The sequence below is a fragment of the Myotis lucifugus genome, unplaced genomic scaffold (assembly GCF_000147115.1).
Source record: "Myotis lucifugus unplaced genomic scaffold, Myoluc2.0 scaffold_352, whole genome shotgun sequence".
Lineage (NCBI taxonomy): Eukaryota > Metazoa > Chordata > Mammalia > Chiroptera > Vespertilionidae > Myotis > Myotis lucifugus.
In genome coordinates this window covers 48,303-68,553 of record NW_005871400.1, presented here as the reverse complement: position 1 = coordinate 68,553, position 20,251 = coordinate 48,303, and the positions used below count along the sequence as shown (strand labels likewise).

The 20,251-nt window shown below is 49.4% G+C and overlaps 1 protein-coding gene across 1 annotated transcript in view; it reads left to right on the top strand.

Annotated features, from left to right (window-relative positions):
- The window catches only part of ZP2 (zona pellucida glycoprotein 2), an 18,445-nt gene extending 893 nt beyond the window's left edge, over positions 1–17,552 (top strand). The window contains exons 2-17 of the mRNA XM_023764830.1: positions 6,767–6,850; positions 7,214–7,308; positions 9,069–9,221; positions 10,235–10,276; positions 10,429–10,584; positions 11,321–11,417; positions 11,509–11,690; positions 12,437–12,553; positions 13,841–14,047; positions 14,125–14,216; positions 14,308–14,432; positions 14,529–14,718; positions 15,851–15,986; positions 16,055–16,151; positions 16,542–16,622; positions 17,407–17,552. Of these exons, the coding sequence (XP_023620598.1) occupies positions 6,767–6,850; positions 7,214–7,308; positions 9,069–9,221; positions 10,235–10,276; positions 10,429–10,584; positions 11,321–11,417; positions 11,509–11,690; positions 12,437–12,553; positions 13,841–14,047; positions 14,125–14,216; positions 14,308–14,432; positions 14,529–14,718; positions 15,851–15,986; positions 16,055–16,151; positions 16,542–16,622; positions 17,407–17,552 (2,000 nt within the window). The remainder of the gene's footprint in view (positions 1–6,766; positions 6,851–7,213; positions 7,309–9,068; positions 9,222–10,234; positions 10,277–10,428; positions 10,585–11,320; positions 11,418–11,508; positions 11,691–12,436; positions 12,554–13,840; positions 14,048–14,124; positions 14,217–14,307; positions 14,433–14,528; positions 14,719–15,850; positions 15,987–16,054; positions 16,152–16,541; positions 16,623–17,406) is intronic.
- Positions 17,553–20,251: the final 2,699 nt, after the last annotated feature.

Genomic DNA, 20,251 nt, shown 5'->3' with positions numbered 1-20,251 from the left:
AAGCGGCAACCTTTACGGGGGGGGGGCGCGGCGCCCCCCCCACCTTTTTTCTTTTGCCAAAAACACACCATAAGGCAAACCCCAAATAACTGTCCTTTTTTACCCCAAGGGCCCTCGGAAAAGGGGGGCCCCCCGGAAAGGGGGTCCAAAAAACAAATTAAAAAAAATTGGGGGGGGGGGGGGGGGGGAGGGGGGCGGGGCAGGCATTGGGACCTTTACAATCAGTCCCCCACATCCTTCAGAACTTTAACATTTAACATATTTTATATTTTATTAACTATAAGGAATCTGCTGCATTGCCAAGGAACCTTTTCTCCATTTCTGTCTTGACCATTGCCCTAGCTGTTAGCTGTGGGGTAATGTGTTGATACTTTATGTAAATGAGTCTTCATTGAGAACTTCTGAGCCCTGTCATCTGTTTATCTAAGCAGCCCTGTCTTTGTATCCCCAGGTCAATGAAGCCTTTTATTCCTCTATCCTAATTCTTTCTGAACCCTTCACCATTAGGAGGTTTATCAGTTTGGATCTGTCTGAAGGCCCAAAGGGGAAAATAACATTAACATAGTATAGTTACATTGTTAGAGGAACTAACATAAGATATTCAAGAACATTCTCATTGACATACTCTTATTTTTCCAAGTTAAATTTATATTTGACATTTGAAAGCTATTTTAAGCTGATTATCATAGTGGTAGAAGTTTCTATATTTATTTATCATATGCTGCTGACTCTAGTAACTGCCATCTTGTGCTTTTAAAGCTAAGTGAACTGCAAGAGCAGCACAAAGTGTGTAAGTGCCCCCTGGTGTGCACACGCATGGGAAATAACAATTGGACGGGCTGGGAGTCCGCATCAGTCCTGATTGCTCACGGAGCTCTGTGACTTCGGGCAGTTACTAAACCTCTGAGGCTTAACTTCATCTCACAATGGGGAGCTGGACTCTGGAAGCCTCATGGACGAAAGCCATTCACTTTCGTGTTCTACTTTATACCAGCGGTTCTCAATCTGTGGATCTCGACCCCTTTGGCGGTCGAATGACCCTTTCACAGGGGTCGCCTAAGACCATCCTGCATATCAGATATTTACATTACGATTCATAACAGTAGCAACATTACAGTTATGAAGTAGCAACAAAAATAATTTTATGGTTGGGTCACAACATGAGGAACTGTATTTAAAGGGCCAAAAGGTTGAGTACCACTGTTTTATACCATGAAGTTTGAACACGTCTATAGCTCACGTATAGTTAAATCAGATAGACTGCTATTGCTCTTATCACTTTAAAAATCATTTTAATTATCACTAAGACAATTCAATCAATACAGAAGTAAATAAAGTAAAAAGAGCAGGAATCTTCCATCTCCCTATTCCTATTCCTAGGGATGGTATACATATGAGGAGACAGAAGGAAGCTAGGTAGATAGGGGCAGGGCCACGGGAAGGAAAGTAACCCAAGAACCCAACTAGGCAGGTGGGGGACGGGGGCCGGGGCGGGTAAGGACACAGGTGAGAGGCATGAACTTTTAAATACTAAGACAGAGAATGTGCAGATAACCAATCACAAGGCAGTAAGGCGTATAAACGAATCCTAAGGATGTTGCTAAGACAAAATTCTTTGAAAAGACCAATCAGGAGCTAGCAAGGCTGTATCCACTCCCTAAATTTAAAGGTATGTTTCCTTCCACTCTCTCTCTCTCTCTTTTCTCCCCTGCAGCAATGGATTCCTGACCTTCCCTGGTGCCCACGTGGCTTATGGCCATGTGGACCTCCACACGTGGACTAACAGACTTTAATTTGCATGGATGCTCTCAATAAACTGTGTTCCACTAACCATGTTTGTCCACAACTTTGTTCTTTTGCTTTGAGAGACAACAAACTCGGACTCAAAACATCCACATTTGGTTTCATATACATGACCAGTGAAGCAGGAGCACAAACAAATCAGAACAGACACAGTGGTGAGCTGCCCAGTTGGCCTCTTTGGTGGACTGCCTTCCGGCCTGCATGCTCTCCCCAGGACCACACTCAGCTCTCTGGCCTACCCTTCTAGACTTTTATTGCAAATACTCTTTTCTATTCCCATACAGACACATAAATGTATAGACACACACATAGGTGGTTGTTTTTTTCTTCTCTTTTTTAAAGCAAAATATGGGAACATACTAATTACAATTTTAAAACTCCAATTTTATTGTGGACATTTTTAATATCCATATTCAGAGTTCCAACTGAATCCACAAACTCTCTTCTTTTTCTTTTTTTTAAATATATTTTTATTGATTTCAGAGAGGAAGGGAAAAGGAGAGTTAGAAACGTCAATGATGAGAGAGAATCATTGATTGGCTGCCTCCTGTATGCCCCCTACTTGGGAATCAAGTCCACAACCTGGGCATGTGCCCTTGACCAGAATTGAACCCAGGACATTTCAGTCCACAGGCTGAGCCAAACCGGCTAGGGCCACAGGCTCGTTTCTTTAGCCCCTGAAGAGAATTCCCCAGTTTATCTAACCATCTCCTGATGATGCCATTAGGCTGTCATCACATAATCCTATATAATGAAAGCCTAATATGCTAAGTGTCTGGTCATCCAGTCATCCATTCAACCAATCAAAGCGTAATATGCTAATGATATGCTAAGGCCACTCAACCACTCACTATGACATGCACTGACTACCAGGGGCAGATGCTCCAACTGGTAGGTTAGCTTGCTGCTGGGGTCTGGCTGATGGGGACTGAGCAAGCGAGGCTGGACATGCCCTGGAGCCCTCCCACGGTCCCTCCCTGGCTGGCCAACCTCCTGTGTCCCTCCCCAGCCCCGATCATGCACCGGTGGAGTCCCTTGGCCTGGCCTGTGCCCTCTCATAATCCGGGACCCCTTGGGGGATGTCGAAGAGCTGGTTTTGGCCTGATCCTGCAGGCCAGGCTGAGGGACCCCACTGTGCATTAATTCATGCACTGGGCCTCTAGTATGTTTATAATTGTTGTGAAAAATAAAACAATAGGCTTGGAGTTTAAGAATTATAAGCTGTTTATAAGAACTGCATTTCAGAAATAAGGAGGGGGCCTGCCCCAGTGAAGCCACAACCTGCATTGTTTCATGTGTAAGAACCTAAACTCCCTCAGGAAATACTTGGTGGTGAGCTGGTGAGAGTGGCCTCCTGGGGACCCGGGCGAAGCCAGGGCAGCCCCAGAGAGGAGAGGGGGCACCTTTAGTCATAAATTGGCAAGCTTCAAAGGGCTCTTTGAAAAGAATGTGGAGAGCTCACATTTGAAAGCGACCCCACTGTTTATCTAGTAAAGCAGTGAGGATATAATCATCTCTGTAAGGATTTCAGTTTCCCAGCTAGTGATCTGAGACAGTGGTTCATCACGGAACAGCTGCATCTTCCTCACCCCCAAAGCTGGCGGCCCAGCTGCGTGTGGCCTGGGCACTTCTGCAGGACTGCTTCTTATAGGTCAGGACTGTCCCGATCACAGCCGGGGCTGGGCCAGGCGAGGCAAAGGGAATTAACCTCACACACTCACCACCTTCAGCAGCTCCCTCGGTGGTCCTCTTCTCTCCACGCCTCCTGTCGGGGACGTCGTGCTCCCCCTTAGTCTCCCAAGGCCCCTTTGGCCTTGGGCTCTGGCCCGAGTGCCCTTTCCAAGGCAAGCCCCACACTCCAGAGCACACAGTCTTGCAGTGAGCCTTAGGGTAGGGCCTGGGAGGAAGAGCCAGTGTTGACCTGCTACCTCTCCAACCACCTTCTTAACAGACCTTGAGTCTCACTCCACTTTCCTACCTCTATGTTCTCATCATAGCCTTCACGATGGTGGTAACAAATTACCTTCACATTTGCAGAAAAGGTACCATCTTTGGGAAAATGTGCTTAGGAGGAGTGACTATTAATACCATGCCACTGCTGGAATCCGTATCTGTTTATTATCTCTATCCCTACACCTGCTTAGCCTGGATTTTCCTCCCTCTCCCCAATTCCACTGCGACATAACCAGTTAATTCCCATTAAGAGGTTAACCACTGGCAGCCACTTATTTTCTTGCCTCCCTCTCTCCAGGTATTTCCTCATCTTCCTGACCATAAGCCTCACCTGTGTATTTGTCAAACAGGTTACCCCCGCCCTGCCCCTGGAGAGCCTGCTCCAATCGCTTCCGAGTGGGACCCAGGAGGCTGTATGTCAATGGGAGCCCCATGGGATCTTTAGATCCAGGAAGTTGGGAAACACTACCCAGCCTGCAATGTGCTTCAGACACCTGAGTAGAGATTACTCCTCAATTCACACCACAAAGATAGCACATGAGCCAGTAATTGCAAGCGCCACCTCCCGCCCCCACAGAATCTGAGCCTATAAACCTGTTACCGGGCCCAGGCTGCAGCATCGAGGTGTCTCAAATGCAATGAGAGATGCTGAAAAGAAATGGTGATTTGTTCTCAGAAAATCTGAGTTCTCAATCTGGCCCTGGCAGTCAATAGTCAAAGCCTGGGCAAGCCGCTGTGCTTCCGTTTCCTCATCTGCACTCCCTCTATTGCTACCCATTATGACTTTCCGATTTAGACCACTATTCCCTTTGACCCAGAATTTCTACTTCTAGGGCTTTTTTTCTGAGGAACCAGGGAGAGGTACAAGAATGTCTATCATACAATCCTATATTACAAAAGGCTAATATGCAAATTGTTCCCTTGATCAGGAGTTCAATCAGGAGTTCAACTGGGAGTTCAACCATGGGGCGGGGCCGGCCAGCCAACTGCCTTTGGCCCCTCCCCCCAATTAGCCCCACCCTCCATCCAGATAAGGGGTGGGCTGGCCAGCCAACGGCCCATGGCCCTGCTCCCCAGCCAGCTCAGCCCAATCAGCCTGATTGGGTTGGGCCAGCCAGACCCCACCCAGAACGAATTCATGCACCCGGCCTCTAGTTATTTATAATGATGAAAACTTGGAAGTCATCTTAATGTCCATCATTAGGGAACAGTTAAACACTGATGTATCTAGACATGGAATATGATACAGCCTTAAAGTGATAATGGAGATCGTGTTTAGTATGGAAGCAGGTTACGACACAAAGTTTAAACTCTGATCTCAGGTTGAGGTTGTTTTTTTAAGTGTGTATGGTGTTTGTAGAGAACATCCATAAAGTTATACACCTAAATATTAGCAGTGGTGGAATTAGGGGTAACTTTTTCTTTTTCTCTATATGTACCTGTAATTGCCAGTGTTGTTTTGCAGTGAGTTTAAAATGATAGTCAGTGGGGAACAATGCTCCACCCACTTGTAGAGCTAGTTCATGCAGGGGCCAGGGGCCTCCACACAGCCAGCAGGCGGGCGTGAAGGAAAGGGCTCTGCTTAGAGGCAATGTGAACACGAGGTGTTCTTTCCTCAATAAAGCCCATCTCCCTCTTTCACTGGACATTGGAGTTGTAAATATTTTGTCCAAAACATGTTAATTTTCCCGTGTTATGGAGAAAAACACCAATTCACCCACCTGGAGCCCATTCCAGGGAACTCTGGCTTCCCGGCTGGCCTGTGAACAGCTGGTGGACTAACCTAAGGCAAAGGCAGAAAGGGGCTGGCCTCTGCTTCCAGGCCTTTCAGAGAGAAAGCTTTCCCTCCACCCCTCTCAGCTGGGGGCTGGAGAAGGTTCAGGTGTTTCCAATGGGGAGTAGGCGGGTCCCAGCCAGCTTCCTGCTCTAAAAGCACGAGCATCCGCCCCCTGCCTGGCTGGTTTGTGGGCGCCTGGACCATGGCGTGCTGGCCGAGAGGAGGTGGTGGGAGTCCCTCAGGCTGGCTCAGGCCAGGCGGGAGGTGAGTGATTCCTGGGGCAGAGGGAGGGGACACCATGACCTTGTCTGGTAAAGTCCATTCCTTAACTCTCTCTCCCGCCCCCTTCTGCACCTATAGGTCACTTTCCCTGTTGTTATCCCTTGTGACTCTGGTGCACTCAACAGAGGTTGCGCAGCTGAGGACTTCCGCCTTCTCAGGTACACCGCCTGGGGGGCAATGCCCTTCCCACCCTGAGCAGGTGCAGCCGGGGCCAAATGGCCAGGAAGCACAAACACGGGTGGGATAGTTTCCATCCCCCCTTTCTTACCCTGAGCAAGTCACTAGAATTTTCTGTGGCCTACCTATGGCTTCCTGTAGAATGAAAGCGCTTGCAAAGACATCTGCCCGCTGCCTCACACTTCATGGCATCCAAAGAACACAGGATGCAACCTAAGGCCCTCTGAGAGCAGCAGTCCTCAAACACCGACTCATGCTTCAGGAAAACAGCAACACGGCGGCCGAATCAGAGCTGTTCCACCTGAAATGAGCGTTTTTCTAAACTTTCACCTGAGCTAGAGGATGCGGAGTAGCAGATTATAGGCAGAATTTAACCTTAGAAAGCAACCTTGAGTTTACACAGGGCCTTTTTTAAAGCTTCAAATTGAAGAATCTTTTAGACAAAACTTTTGTTCTCCAGTTCTTCACAGACGTGCAGTCCCTCCTCCCCACCTCGTCAGTGTCACTGTCAGGGCCCAGCCTGGTTTCTGCACAGGTGTTACCCTAAGCCAGGTGTACCCCTGGGAGCTCGGCAAGCCCTGGCACTTGCAGTGCCTGGTATCACACTGAAGTATGTCCTTCCCGCTAAGGTGTGCTCCCCTGCGGGCGGTGGACAAGCTGCCTCTCCCAGCTGGCGCCTCCCTTGATGCCTGTGGGAGAGGGAGGCCTCAGTATACTTCCGTGGGAGTCACGCGCCTATAGTTCAGAGGCCCCAACTCTCTCTTTGTTCTTCAGGTACTGTCACTTGCCATGAAGATAGAATGACAGTGGAGTTTTCAAGCGATCTTGGCACTGAGAAATGGCATGCATCTGTGATGGGTTGGTAATGTGTGTATTCCTAGCTTAGTCTTAGCAGAACACCTGGGCTCGAGGCCAGCCCCATTTTTCATAAACTCTGGAGCAACACATCCAGTTCCCATAATGCCATGGGGGCACTTGCTTTGTATGATGTCTCCAAGCGTGGAAGACGTGTCTTTCTCTTACCTCAGAATCTCCGGGGAAACTTCAGCTGTGGGTCACAGCATCTCTCAAAGCTCAGACCACATCACGCAGACAATAAAAAGTGAAGTAATTAAAGAGCCTTAGGAATGGATTGGCAGTCTTGGCTCTGAGGCTTTGGTTGCTTTTGTCACTGAAAGTACTTCTTGGCCACCCCTCTCTAAATTTCTCTGGCTTCTGTAGATTCCTTTGGTCTTGAAATGCTGAATTGCACTTATGTCCTCAACCCAGAAGAGCGCACCCTACGAGCCCCCTATGAGACCTGTACCAGCAGAGTGGTAAGTAATTGCTTTGAGGAGTGATTTGGGAAGTAGTAACCTAGTAGTTACTAATACTCACCTACTCGCGAAGGGTATAGGCTTTGGACTAGAACAGTGTTTCTCAACCAGGGGTGACATTTTTGTTTGTTTTTGCTTTTGTCTACATGGAGGACATTTGACGATGTTTAGAGACATTTTTCAGACATTCTTGGTTATCAAAACTGGAGGGGAGGAAGCGGGCACTGGCGTCTAGTAGATACAGGCCAAAGGTGCTGCTAAACAGCCTATATTGAATAGGATGCCCCCCCCCACCCCCGTATCACAGAATTATCAGGCCTGGAATGCCGATAATGCTGAGGTTGAGAAACCCGGAGTTGAGGTCTTGGGCTTGAGTCCTGGCTCTGCCACTATCTGGCTGTGACCTTGGGCAGGTTAGCTAACCTTTTTAAGCCTCTGCTTGCCCATTGGAAAATGGGGGTTGTGGTCCTCTCTCCACACAGTATCTAAAAAGTAATGATCTAAAGTAATGGTGTGGCAAAGAGACCCTCTAGGCCAGTGGTTCTCAGCCTTGGCTGCACATTAGAATCACCTGGGGATCTTTTTAAAATCCTGATTTCTGGGCCTCATCCTTCCGGAAATTCTGTTTCTTTATTATGGGGTGGGGCCACAACATTAGTAACAAGTGAAACAGAATTTCCGGAGGAGGAGGCCCAGAACTCAGGATTTTAAAAAGTTTCCCAGGTGATTCTAATGTGCAGCCAAGGCTGAGAACCACTGCTCTATGCTATCAAAACAAGCGTTGGAAAGCAAGCTGCAGCTGAGCAATAGGGCTTCCTCTGTTGTCAGGCACCAGTGCTGCGCAGTGAAGGTTATTGGGGGCAGTAAAGCAACCTCTCTAAGCAGCTCTCAAGCTTGAGCGTGAGGAGAATCACCTGGGGACTGGAAAGTAATGGCTTCCCTCCTTTAGTTGATGATGTAGACCTGGGTGCCTCCTAGAAACCTGCATATCTAACAGGCCACTTCATCTGACCCCACAGTGAAGAGCCAGCAATTAAAATGTTCACCTCCCAACCTTAGGAAGCTTACAGCTGCATTCCTGTAGACCAGGGGTCTGCAAACAGCTGCATTCCTGTAGATCAGGGGTCTGCAAACCACACCTGTGGGTGCCAAGTCCAGCCCATGGCATGTGTGTGTGTGTGTGTGTGTGAGTGTGTGTGTGTGTGTGTGAGTGAGAGAGAGAGAGAGAGAGAGAGAGAGAGAGAGAGATGGTCCACAAGCTAAGAATGGCTTTTATGTTTTTAAAAAGTACATATTAGAAGTTACATATGGCCTACAAAGTGTAAAGTATATACTAACATTTAACAGAAAAAGGTTGTCTGACTCCTACTTTCAACCAAGTTCCTTAAGGCAGGGAAATACTCAAAGATGGCTCTCCCCACACCCTGGCTGCTACACTGATGCTTAATGAGTATTTGAATGACTTGGTAGAGGCCCCAAACCAGCCAGGACTGTGGCTTACGGTAGACTGACACAGGGTAAGGATAAGAAGAAAATGAAAACTGAACTTCAATCCCTGAAGTTCCAGGAACTGTTCTCTGCCAATGTATGCATTCTGCTGGGCTTTCTCACGGGCTGGCTATAGTCTTCTGATGTCTGGATGAGGGACCTTCCAGAACCTGCCGTCCTGGTGACCACTCCATGGGTCAGACGGCATCTGGAATCTCCTTTCCCACGGAGGTCCCAGCACCTCCTGTTCTTACAAGACCATTTGCACACAGCTTGGTCAGCACCAGATGACCATCAGGTTCATGGACAACAGTGCTGCTATGGGACGCAAGGCTTTCATGTATCAGGTCAGCTGTCCAGCTGTGCCGGCAGGAGGAGCCCAGGAGCACCCAGGATCTACCCTGTGCACGAAGGATTTCATGTCTGTGAGTAGAGAGGCCGACAGCTTCTCCCACAACCCACACAGAGGAGTGTGATGTCTAGACAGAGTCGGGCTTAGGAACAGGGTCAGAATTGCGATCCTGTATTCACTACTTATTAGCTCTGTGGCTTTGAGTTGATATTTTAAACAAACCAACTTTTTGTTTCCAAGCCCCAAAGTGGGAGAAAATAACACTTCCCTTGCAGTGGTTCTCAACCTTCCTAATGCCGCGACCCTTTAATACAGTTCCTCATGTTGTGGTGACCCCCAACCATAAAATTATTTTCTTTGCTACTTCATAACTGTAATTTTGCTACTGTTATGAATAATAATGTAAATATCTGATATGCAGGATGTATTTAGGCGAGCCCTGTGAAAGGGTCATTCGACCCCCAAAGGGGTTGCGACCCACAGGTTGAGAACCACTGCCTTATAGGGTGTCTCTAAAAATGCACTGAGAGGACACACACGGGCTTAGCACACCACGCCTGGCCACAGGAAGCTACAAGCACATTTATACTTTCTTGACAAGCTGAATACCTATCAGGTGCCAGGCGCTGTGCCAGGTGATAGGATCCAGTAAATGAGCAAAACAGCCCTATCACACACTCATGGATTTCATAGTCTAACGTAGCTAATTTCGACAACAGAAAGATAAAAGAAATATCGGTACTTTATTATAACAATAATGGAACTGCATGGCTGGACATAATACTGGATTCCTACAGACTTAGTACAGCTGTGCATTGAAGAACTGAGTGTCTGAACTTACAACTGGAAGGGAGCTTAGATCTTCCCATTGCCGTCTGGTACCAGGAGCTCTAGAGGCGAGATGATGTCTAAGGGCACAGTTGGGTTTATGTCTGGTCCTGCGTTTGTCCCCCCCACCCCACACCCAGGCCTCGGTGTGGGAAGCACACACAGCTGTTCCGGGGCCTTCTGCCTACTGTCAGCAGCCTGATTCAGAAACTCTCCTCCAAGTCACAGCCTCACATCACATGTTTTTTTCCCTTCCAGTTTCCCTTTTATGGTGTTCCTGGCATGGCTGATGAAAATACGGTATGAAAATCATTTTAATATACAGACATAAGTAGCCTTTTTTCTATATTAAAGGTAACAAACTTCAATCCTTATGAAAATGTTAGACAACAGCCTTGGAGGTAAGGGCAGTACAGCCCTCTAAGTGACACTGTTGACTTTAGGATCTCCAGCAGCAGATGGGATGGAGCATTGAGGTTGGTCATGGTGCAGGAGCCCAAACTCTGACCCTTCTGGAGGCCATGGTGCAAGGATATAACATCCTGATTGACGACTACAAGATGACCGTGCAAGTGCCATTCAATGCCACCGGAGTGAATCGCTACGCGGTGGGTCTGAGTCTTTTTGTGCCCCACCCAGGCACAGACCACTATTTTTAAATCCAAGCATGACCTCAACCATGTCTTCAAAGTAATTGAGAACACAACTCACTCAACAGGCATCGCAGTCTTACTGTGGGCCACGCGCTGCGCTGCGTGCTAAAGACACAGTGGTGAACAGAGATGGCCCTTACTTCCACCCGCTCTCCCTCGTCCCCAGAGATCTCAATCTGCTATCAAATACAGAGCGGGAGGCCACTAACGTTTCCCAAGCGTTAGGTTCTGTTAGTGTTATCGTTCTCCTGTACTGTCTTGCAGTAGGGACCCGTGCTCTTCGAGCCAACAGGAAAGACTCAGTGTCAAATGAGCTAATGTGTCAAAGGGCTCAAACACCACATTTTAGCAGGAACAGTCCTGTACCATCAGGTTGCTCAGTCTTGTAAGCATTCTCTCTGGATGATGATACCATAAAATAGTCATAAAATAAGAGCAGCTTTTGCTCAGACCCAGAAATGATCGGCTACAGGCCATCTCAGTAGACAACCCTAGCTTGCCAGATATTAAAAGCACAAACATTTAAAACTAGAGAACCTGGCAGAACAATCATTGTACAAAATGCCTGAATTCTAGTTAGGCCAAGATAGTGCCCAGTACTTGAGTACATGCTTGCCTTGACTTTTCTTCTAGCGTTGTTTAGAAATTGAATTAAAGCAAAGTCTCTGATAATGTTGTCCCCGACCCCCAGCAAGGTAACAGTCATCTCTACACGGTGCCTCTGAAGCTCATCCATGTAATTTTTGGACAAAAGACCATTATATCAGCACAAGTGACTTGTCTATCAGGTAAGGTCCAGGGGGCCAACTCCAGGGTGGAAGACATTGTTCTGGGGCTTCATCAAAGCTGACATCGACACCTGCCGGTCATGCCCTCCAGGTCCTGTGACCTGCAATGCCACGCACATGACTCTCACCATCCCAGAGTTTCCTGGGAAGTTAAAGTCCGTGAGCTTTGGAAACAGAGACATTGCCATGAGCCAGCTGCATCGGAACGGCATTGGTACAGAGGCAGCAGGTGGCCTGAGACTGCACTTCAGCAAAGCTCTTCTCAAAATGAAGGTATGTTGCCTTGTCAACCACTGAGTGTGGGAACCTGACCTGAAACATGGTCTCACAGGTAACCCTGGCATGGCTGATGACTTGCCCGTACGTTACAATGGCCAGTGTGGCAGTCCAAACTCTGGGAGGCCTCATTTGGTTGCTTTGCATAAGTGAATTCCCCAGTAACTGAAGTTCACTTGCAAACATCAAGCCTTTTGAACCTCCACAATAGAAGCTTACCTCAGTGTTTCTCAGCACATTGAACAGTACAAACTGCTTCCCAGTTTCTAATGATGAGTGTCTTAGGCCCTCTTAACCCAGGACGGCTTGAGCCAAACAGAGGGTCCCAAACTGCCGTCCTGACTGATCCACGGCCAGGGACACAGGCACGCGGGCAGAGCCCTCTCTGCAGGCTGCTGGCAGGGCACTGGGTTCTCCTTTGGCATTTGACCTGGTAACTCGGCGTCAGTGTCTTGTACAAAGAGCACACAGTGCTGGGCACTTGAGGGCATGAGTTTAAAGCAATGAACGTCCTGTGGAGGGAAGCATCCTGACACAGAAGTGACAGGGTCTCTCGTCCTGGCTTAAAGGGAAACCAAATTAAGTCTGGGGTGCGTGCTGCAGGAATTCCTGCATTCCACCCCCCCCCCCCCCGCCACACACACACACACACACACACACACACACTGGTCCGGAACCATGGGACGGTCTCCGGGCCCACACGGGGGGCTCTGATGCTGATTGACATTCTTCTCGAGTTTCAGTTCTCGGAACGGTGCCTGCCCTATCAGTTCTACTTGCCTTCACTCAAGCTGACTTTTTCCTTCCGACGGGAGATAGTATCCATGGTGGTTTACCCCGAGTGTCTCTGTGAGTCCCCAGTTCTAACAGGTAAAGACCTTTGAGCAATGGTCTCCACGTTCTCTGTTCCCCCTTAGCCCTTCCTGTTCCTGCGGGAAGAACGGGCATGGTTTACACTCTGCACTGCTTACACGTCCAGGAAAGGAAAGGCTGTCAGACCAGAGGCGCCAGACCAGCTGCTAGGGTGGGGCTGCGAGAGGGAGCATTTCCACACGTGCACTCAGGTAGGCCCAGGAGGATGCTTCACATCAGGAGCCTGAGCCTGTGGCCCAACCTGTAACTAAAGAGATTAGAAAAGTTTAAAGACTTTCCCCGAACTCCTGCCAATTTCTCAAAAAGAATCTGGGCTGGCTTTCCTCCCATGCAGCATCGCCTGGGCCCTGGGCTGCTGTTACCCACCCCCCACCTAGTCAGGCCAAGCCAGAGAGGGACGATGCGTGCCTTCCCAGCCACCCTGGGTGTGTGAGTCCTGACAGGAGGGACATAGGAGACCAGGCACTGCACTTTAAGTCACAAATAACTGGACTCTTAAGTCACGTCAGCCCTCCTCGGGGTTTTCTGTAGATGTCTCACCCCACATGGCACTTCCTTCCGTGTCTCCTGCTCCCTCTTCCTTTGGATAAACTCTCTCTGTTCAGACAAAGCAGCTCCACCATTGCCCGGGACCTTAGGGTCTCCCCTTGTAACTCAAGCCACTTATCAAGGTATTTTTATTTTAAATCTTAGAGGACATTTACTAAAGCTGGGCCAGTAAAACAAGGGAGGGCCTAAGGTTGAAGGAGAGGGACACGGTGGGGATGTGAGGCTGGGCTGGGCTGCTCTGGCTCACTAAGAGGTCAGAGGGGGGGGGCCTTGTGTGTGTGGGGGGGTGCCCAGATGAAGTGCAGCTGCCCTGGTTGCAAGTCTCCTGGGGTCCCCTAGCGTTTGGGAGATGCAGCTTGTGCGGGAAGAGGGAGAGGGGAGGAGGGGAAGGCGCGGGCGTGTGCTCCTGGGAGGGAGAGGGCAGGCCCAGACCGTCCTTCTGAGGGCTTTCGGAGGCGGGGCATTTAGAGGAGGATCTCATAGCACATTTAACAGCTTTGTTGAGGTACCAAAATGAGACTTTTTTCTCTTAACTTCATCTGCCCTTGGGTGTGGTTGGCGAATGGCACTAACTGGATTTCTGCTATCTGTCTCCCTAAGTATTTTCCCCAAAGACTTAAGACACATGGGGTGCCGCCTGGTGAAACCCAGGGGACTCCTCCCTCACACTCCAGGCGCAGGGAGGGCGGCATTGCCTGGCAGACAGACCGCTTACAGGCTCCCAGCATCTCACGGCCACTCTCATTACAGGCGAGCTGTGCACCCAGGACGGGTTCATGGATGTCCAAGTCCACGGCCACCACATGAGCCCAGCTCTCAGCCTGGCCACCCTCAGAGTGGGGGACTCCTCCTGCCGGCCCCTCCTCGCAGCGGCGCCCCGGGGGCTGGCGCAGTTTCGCATCCCCCTGAACGGATGTGGGACAACACACCGGGTCAGTGAGCGGACAGCGCAGGCCTAGGCTGAGCTGAGCGAGCTGGTGCGCACTCTCCAACCTTCTCTCACCCTAAGGTCCAGGACGGCGAGGTCATCTATGAGAATGAGATCCGCGCTCTCCCGGCCGGGCTTCCTCCACGCGCTGTGTCCAGAGACAGGGAGTTCAGGTGGGACAACTGCCACTTGGTTGTTTCTGCTCCAGCGCAACTCTGAGCAGCTCTGTTAACCTAACACTCCCCGCGCCCCCCACACCCTCAGAGTGACAGTGAGGTGCCACTACCGCGCAGGGGCCGTGCTGGCCAACACCAGCGTCCAGGGCCTGCCCGCTGCGGGGGGCTTGGCGCGGCCCGGCCCGCTGGCCTTTCTCCTACGGGCCTACCCAGGTGAGCCATTGCACCCCGGACCCACCCCTCCCCTCCCCCCCGCATCTGCCCGCGCAGCCCGGGCGCCCTGGGCCTGAGAGGCTGCTGCGCTTCCAGACCAGTCCTACCTGCGCCCGTTCGCGGACGGGGACTACCCGGTGCCGCGACACCTGCGCCAGCCCATCTACCTGGAGGTGAGCGTGGTCAACAGGACCGACCCCCACGTCAAGCTGGTCCTGGGCGACTGCTGGGCCACGCCCGCCGCCGACCCCGCCGCTCTGCCCCGCTGGACGGTGGTCAAGGACGGGTAGGTCCCCTCCCACGGAGCCCGACGAGCCCGGGGGCCCACGTGCAAAGCCCCGACTTCCATTTCTGGCTTCTCAGGGTCAGTCCGGGCTCAGTTAGCCACACTGCCCGTCCCCCTGGGTCTTAGAAGAGAGGGCTTCCCCAGAGGCCGGGCTCCTCACCTGCGGAGAAGCTGCCTTCCGGTCCCTACCCCTGAGCGCCTGTTGACCTTCGTCACTCCACGAGGGACTTCACAGGCAGCGGCTCTGCTTTCTTTAACGAGCCCAGAGTCTACTGGCGAGATATTGCGAGTGGGCGCCTTCTCCTCTAGGCCTGAACTCCCCTGGCGCGGGCTCCGCCTGTGGGTCCGCACCTCTTTTTTCTCCAGCTGTGCCCTCTGTGGCTAGGCTCCTGTGGCCATGGGAGCTGTGCTGCGCAGCGCTCCTCCACCCATAAGCCTGTCCAGGGTTCCTTCTCCAGGGAGTCAGGCTGAGCCCCTGCTCCCCGACCCTGCGGACTCTTCTTTCCTTAGCACTTACCGCCAGCACACTGTGGTGGTGTTTTTAAACCTCACTTGAGAATATGGGACAGAGAGAAACATTAATGTGAGAGAGAAACATCAGTAGGCTGCCTCTGGTACACAATCCGACTGGGGACTGAACCCACAACCCGGGTATGTGCCCTGACTGGGAATCCAGCCCACAGCCTTTTGGTGTAGGGGACAATGTTCCAACCAACTGAGCCCCCCCCGCCCCCCCCCCCCCCCAGCACACACACTACTTTTTTTATAGCTCTCACTCTCTGCTAGCATCTAAGACTTCTCTACCTTTTTTGTCACTGACATATACTAACTGCCTGGGACATAAATAGAAGAATCCAGCCAGTGTTGTCTGAAGACACACATATCAATCTTGTAGCTCTTGTGTTTGCTGGCAAACAAATAGGTACTTAAATTGTATCGATACAATTTTGATAGCAGGAAAACCAGCACATGCTACTTAGGATGGCATGGGTACTGTTGCGAGGCCAAATCAGAACCAGGTGCAGTAACACGTACAGCAGTGGTCCCCACGGTGCCGCGTGTGACTTAATCTGGGCAAAAGTTGAGTTGCCCGGGTGAATGGCTGACGTCCTCCCTGGCACATGCCTCCTAGCTGTGCATACAACCTGGACAAGCACAGAACCACCTTCCATCCCGTTGGCTCCTCTGTGACCTACCCTGCCCACTACCGGAGGTTCGATGTGAAGACCTTTGCCTTTGTGTCAGCTGCCCAAGTGCTCGCCAGCCTGGTGAGTAATTAACAGCCACGGGCGGGGCTGTGGGTGCCTGGACTCACCTCGCCCTCCTGCCGTCCCAGGTCCACTTCCACTGCAGCGCCTTCCTCTGCGATCAGCGCTCTCCCCACTCCGCTCTGTGTTCCAGGACTTGCCCTGCGTCACCGAGAAGCAGGCGAGGTAAAATTTCAAGTCCTCATTACTGTGAATTTACTCAAAACAAGCCTTATCATTTCAAAATGTAAGGATGAGGCCTCATTCTTTACCTACTCAGAGTCCAGGCAACCGTGGCCCAGTTGGCCTTCCCGTTTGAGTCTGACATGGGCAAGCTCTTGAGCAGCCCTGTGGACAAGTCTGATCTTTTACAGACATGACTCTGGAAGGTTATTCTTCTTGAGTCTCGGTGGATTCAGACGTAAAATTCTTCAGGAGCCACTCTGTCCTTAGGAAGGTGCATGCCCGGTCCTGCCAAGGCCGCACACTGCCCAGCTGCTCTGGGAGGCCTATGGACACACCGCTTGGCACTCGTGCGCACTAGTTCAGAGCTCAAACTCCATTACCTGTCTCCAGCCACAGGGGCCACTGAAGAAGAGAAAACAATAAGTCTGCCGGGACCCATCCTCCTGTTGTCAGATGACTCCTCGGGCAGAGGTATGGACCTGGAGCCGAGGGCCCTTCCTGGCTGCTAGTGCGAGGCTGTGTGTGACATTTCATTATGCGAACATATGCATGCTCACCTCTGAACAAGAGGAGAGCGACAGTCTCTTCCCAGGGATAGCTTCTGCTTTCCCAAGTCCCCTGTAACACAGGGGTCATATAGTCTCCCTGCAGTTCTATAGCTGCTTTTAAAAACTGTATCTTATATCTGTACAGAGACCTACCTCACTGTTAATAGCTAACTAGATTTCCATCTAGGTTACCTCCAGTTTTGTCACTCATGCCACATCAGAAGCCTCTTAATTCTTTGCCTGCTATATAAAAACACCAGGATATGTTTCTGGAAATCGGATTAATGGGTCAGAAGGCATGTACCTTGATACTGCCAAACCCAAGCTATTAATATCTTATAGCCTCATCCCAGGTGGTCTTAATTTTAGGCCTAGAATTTGAAATTAAGCTGTCTTCAATCCCTAACTAATACCCTGGGAGAGCTGTTGGTCCAGGACGTTGTCTTAGACAACAGGCTGGGACTGTAAGGTCCTTTTCAGCCATCTGAGTTTAGGTCAGTAAAAGCAAGTGGGAGTGACATTGAGTGTGGAGAGGAGGCACTGGTGCAAGGGTTAAAGCTGTACCCTGTTGCCAGCTTCCCAGAGGAGTACTTTGAGGGTTCATTTCACTCCTTCTCTGGGGAGCCCTCATATGTAAAGCTTCAGCTTCAACTTACTCTTATGATTTAAACATGAGCTTAAGACTCAGACGTCTGCTTCTCTTCCAGACACAGTAGATGCTGAAGGGCACGGAACTGCTGGATATGTTGCTTTCAAAACCATGGTGGTTGTAGTTGTCTCCGCAGGTGTGGTAGCAGCTCCAGGCCTCGTCTTTTACCTGCGCAAGAAAAGAACCAGGATGTTAAATCAGTGATTGGATTTTTAATAAAGTGGTGGCAGTGAGCCTCTTGCTTTGTCTTCTTATTATATTAGACTAGAGACCCGTTATATTAGACTAGAGACCCGATGCACAAAATACATGCAAGAGTAGGTTTTCCTTCCCCTGGCTGCCGGCACTGGCTTCCCTCGTAGCCCCGGCTTTATCTGGAAGGTCATCCAGAAGGACATCCAGTCTAATTAGCATATTACGCTTTTATTATTATAGATGAAGTCCAAGGACTGTTCTTTAGAGTGGGTGCTGTACCTTTCCATAATCCTCTGAGCAGTTTTGGTCTGTGTGGACATGAATAAGGAAATTGATGACTCCATTGCTTCTTGTCACTTAGTTTTTTCTGACTCCCATCCCCAACACTGGCAGAGAATTTAATCAACAGTGGGGCTTAGGAACAGCTCCCTCTGGGGGTGCATTTAGGTGACTCCAATGCCTTCTGCTCCTTTAATATACAAGATGTGGGGGAGGGGCAAAGGAAGCCACCCCCAACCCTTGGCATAATTTCCCTTCTCTGTAAGGGAAGGAAACCAGGTGTTCTACTTAGGAAATATTTTCTTACTCAGATTACTCTTTCAAATAAGTAGACAGACAACTTTCTCTGAGAACTTAGAGATTTAGCCAAATTCTCCCATGTACTCCAAATCCAATTAAAGAGCAGAAGAGCCCTTTGGAGGAAGGTAAGGAATCCTATAAGGTTCCAGCTTCCTGAGGTGCAATTACAACAGTCCTAGTCTCTTTAAGACTCTCCAGCTGAACACCAGCTGCTTCGCTGAGCCGGGAGAGCTACTTTTCCACTCTGACCCCAGGCCATCACCACTCTGACATGAGGCTTCCGCTGTGTATCACTCATGACCTTTGGATGGTGGTCTTCACAGCACACATAGCTCTAACAGACCACACTCCAGATCGCAAACATGGAAATATATTCGCTTGTATCCTTCAACCAGAAACACTGGATCTAAATCAGAACTTTCCCTTAAAAAAAACTTGTAAAGATTTTAAATCTCTGTACATGGTGGGGGTTGGAGTTGGACTAGAAATATGGAAGTGTTTTGCAGACTCTTTTCAACTCTGAGTTGTCATATTGGGTTTTTCAAAACCTAACCCTCCTTGAGGAAGAATATTAATGTCTTGAACTTAGTCATCATGTGACACTCGAAGCCTTTACGCTGAGCCTTCAGCCTTAGCTCCCCGCACACTCTCATTCTCAGTCCCGGCTTAGATATATAAATGGAGGAAGGAAACAGCTGTACTTATACGTGTGAGAAGTCTGGTCTTTCCAGAGTAAGGCTCAAGTCATCGCAAGACCATTCTTCGGGCACTGCTTCATAAGGGAGTAAGTCATTCTACTAATGAGACAGCAAGAAGAGGCCTTGGAGTCAAACTTTTCTGGGTGACTACTGTTAGGTCGAAAGGGGGTCTAGGAGCTGATGCATGCCTCTGCCAGGCAGATGGTGACGTAGATACTGGGCCCTTCCTAGAATTCGTAACAGGCCAGTGCTCCCCTTCTACTCTGACCAACCGCCAGTGATGGCAGGGCATGGGCCTGACGCTCCAGCGCCAGCCATCTTCAGGGCTCCCAAGCAGGATACCAGGATTTTCCTGTGGCACTCTTATTGGCTTCAAGTCTTCAGAGCTCAGACAGGTTTCTTTAAAACACGATACTCCAGTCAAAGTTTTTCATTAATAAAACCACTATTGGAAACCGGTCTTATTGAATTTATGCAAAGAAATGTATTGCCATGACTTATTTAGCACTGCCAAATTTCGGAGGAATTACATAAGGAGAAAAACATACTGACCTGCCTTAAGATCTTCTGATTTTCCTTGCGAGTCCTTTTCATGGACTCTTCAGAGTTATAACAAAACAGTAACTGTTGGATTTCTTTTATCAGTCCCCCCTAAGTACTTTGGCATAACTATTTACCCTCTGTTTAGGGAGGCAGAATGTAAATTATTCACTCTCTCTGGATTACTGGCCTGTACTATTTAATTCAGCACAGGCAGGGGCCCGTAAAATCTCTGCCCTGAGGACTGTGAGCCCCAAACAGACAAGAAAAGCCACAAATACCTTTAAATCTACCCCAGAATTCCAAAATTTCAACTAACACAGAAATATCACAGAGCAAATCAAAGTCCCTAGTACAGAAACAGACAGAAATGTTTAAACAAATAGAAATAATCAACATTCCTCAGATTAGCAATACATTCATATTTTTAAGAGACACAAACAGAAATTCCACTAGCTAAACAATTTTAAACAACAAAGATACATATTTAAGCAATAAAGACAGCAAAAAAAGCAATTTACAGAAGCAGAGACAGCATGCAATCCAAATTACCATTTTGGGTAAACACATTATCTAGAGTCCTTGGGTAACCTAGGTTAAACTTAGGCATGTTATCTAAATTACAGTCCTGGGTCTCCAGAACATTGAGTTGACAAGTTAACTGGAGCCCTCCGACCCTGGGACAGCTGCGCTGTCCCTCCCAGGCAAAGGAAAAATGTGCCCTCTAAGATCAGTATGAAACCACAGTGTCTACCTGAAATAATCATCACCATACTTCACTTTAGAAATTGGATTACTGCTATCAGTCCCTTTTAAAGACTTTGACATAAGCTATTTAACTTTTGTTTAGGGAGGGAACATATAACCTTTAATTGTCCTTAGTTTAAGGAA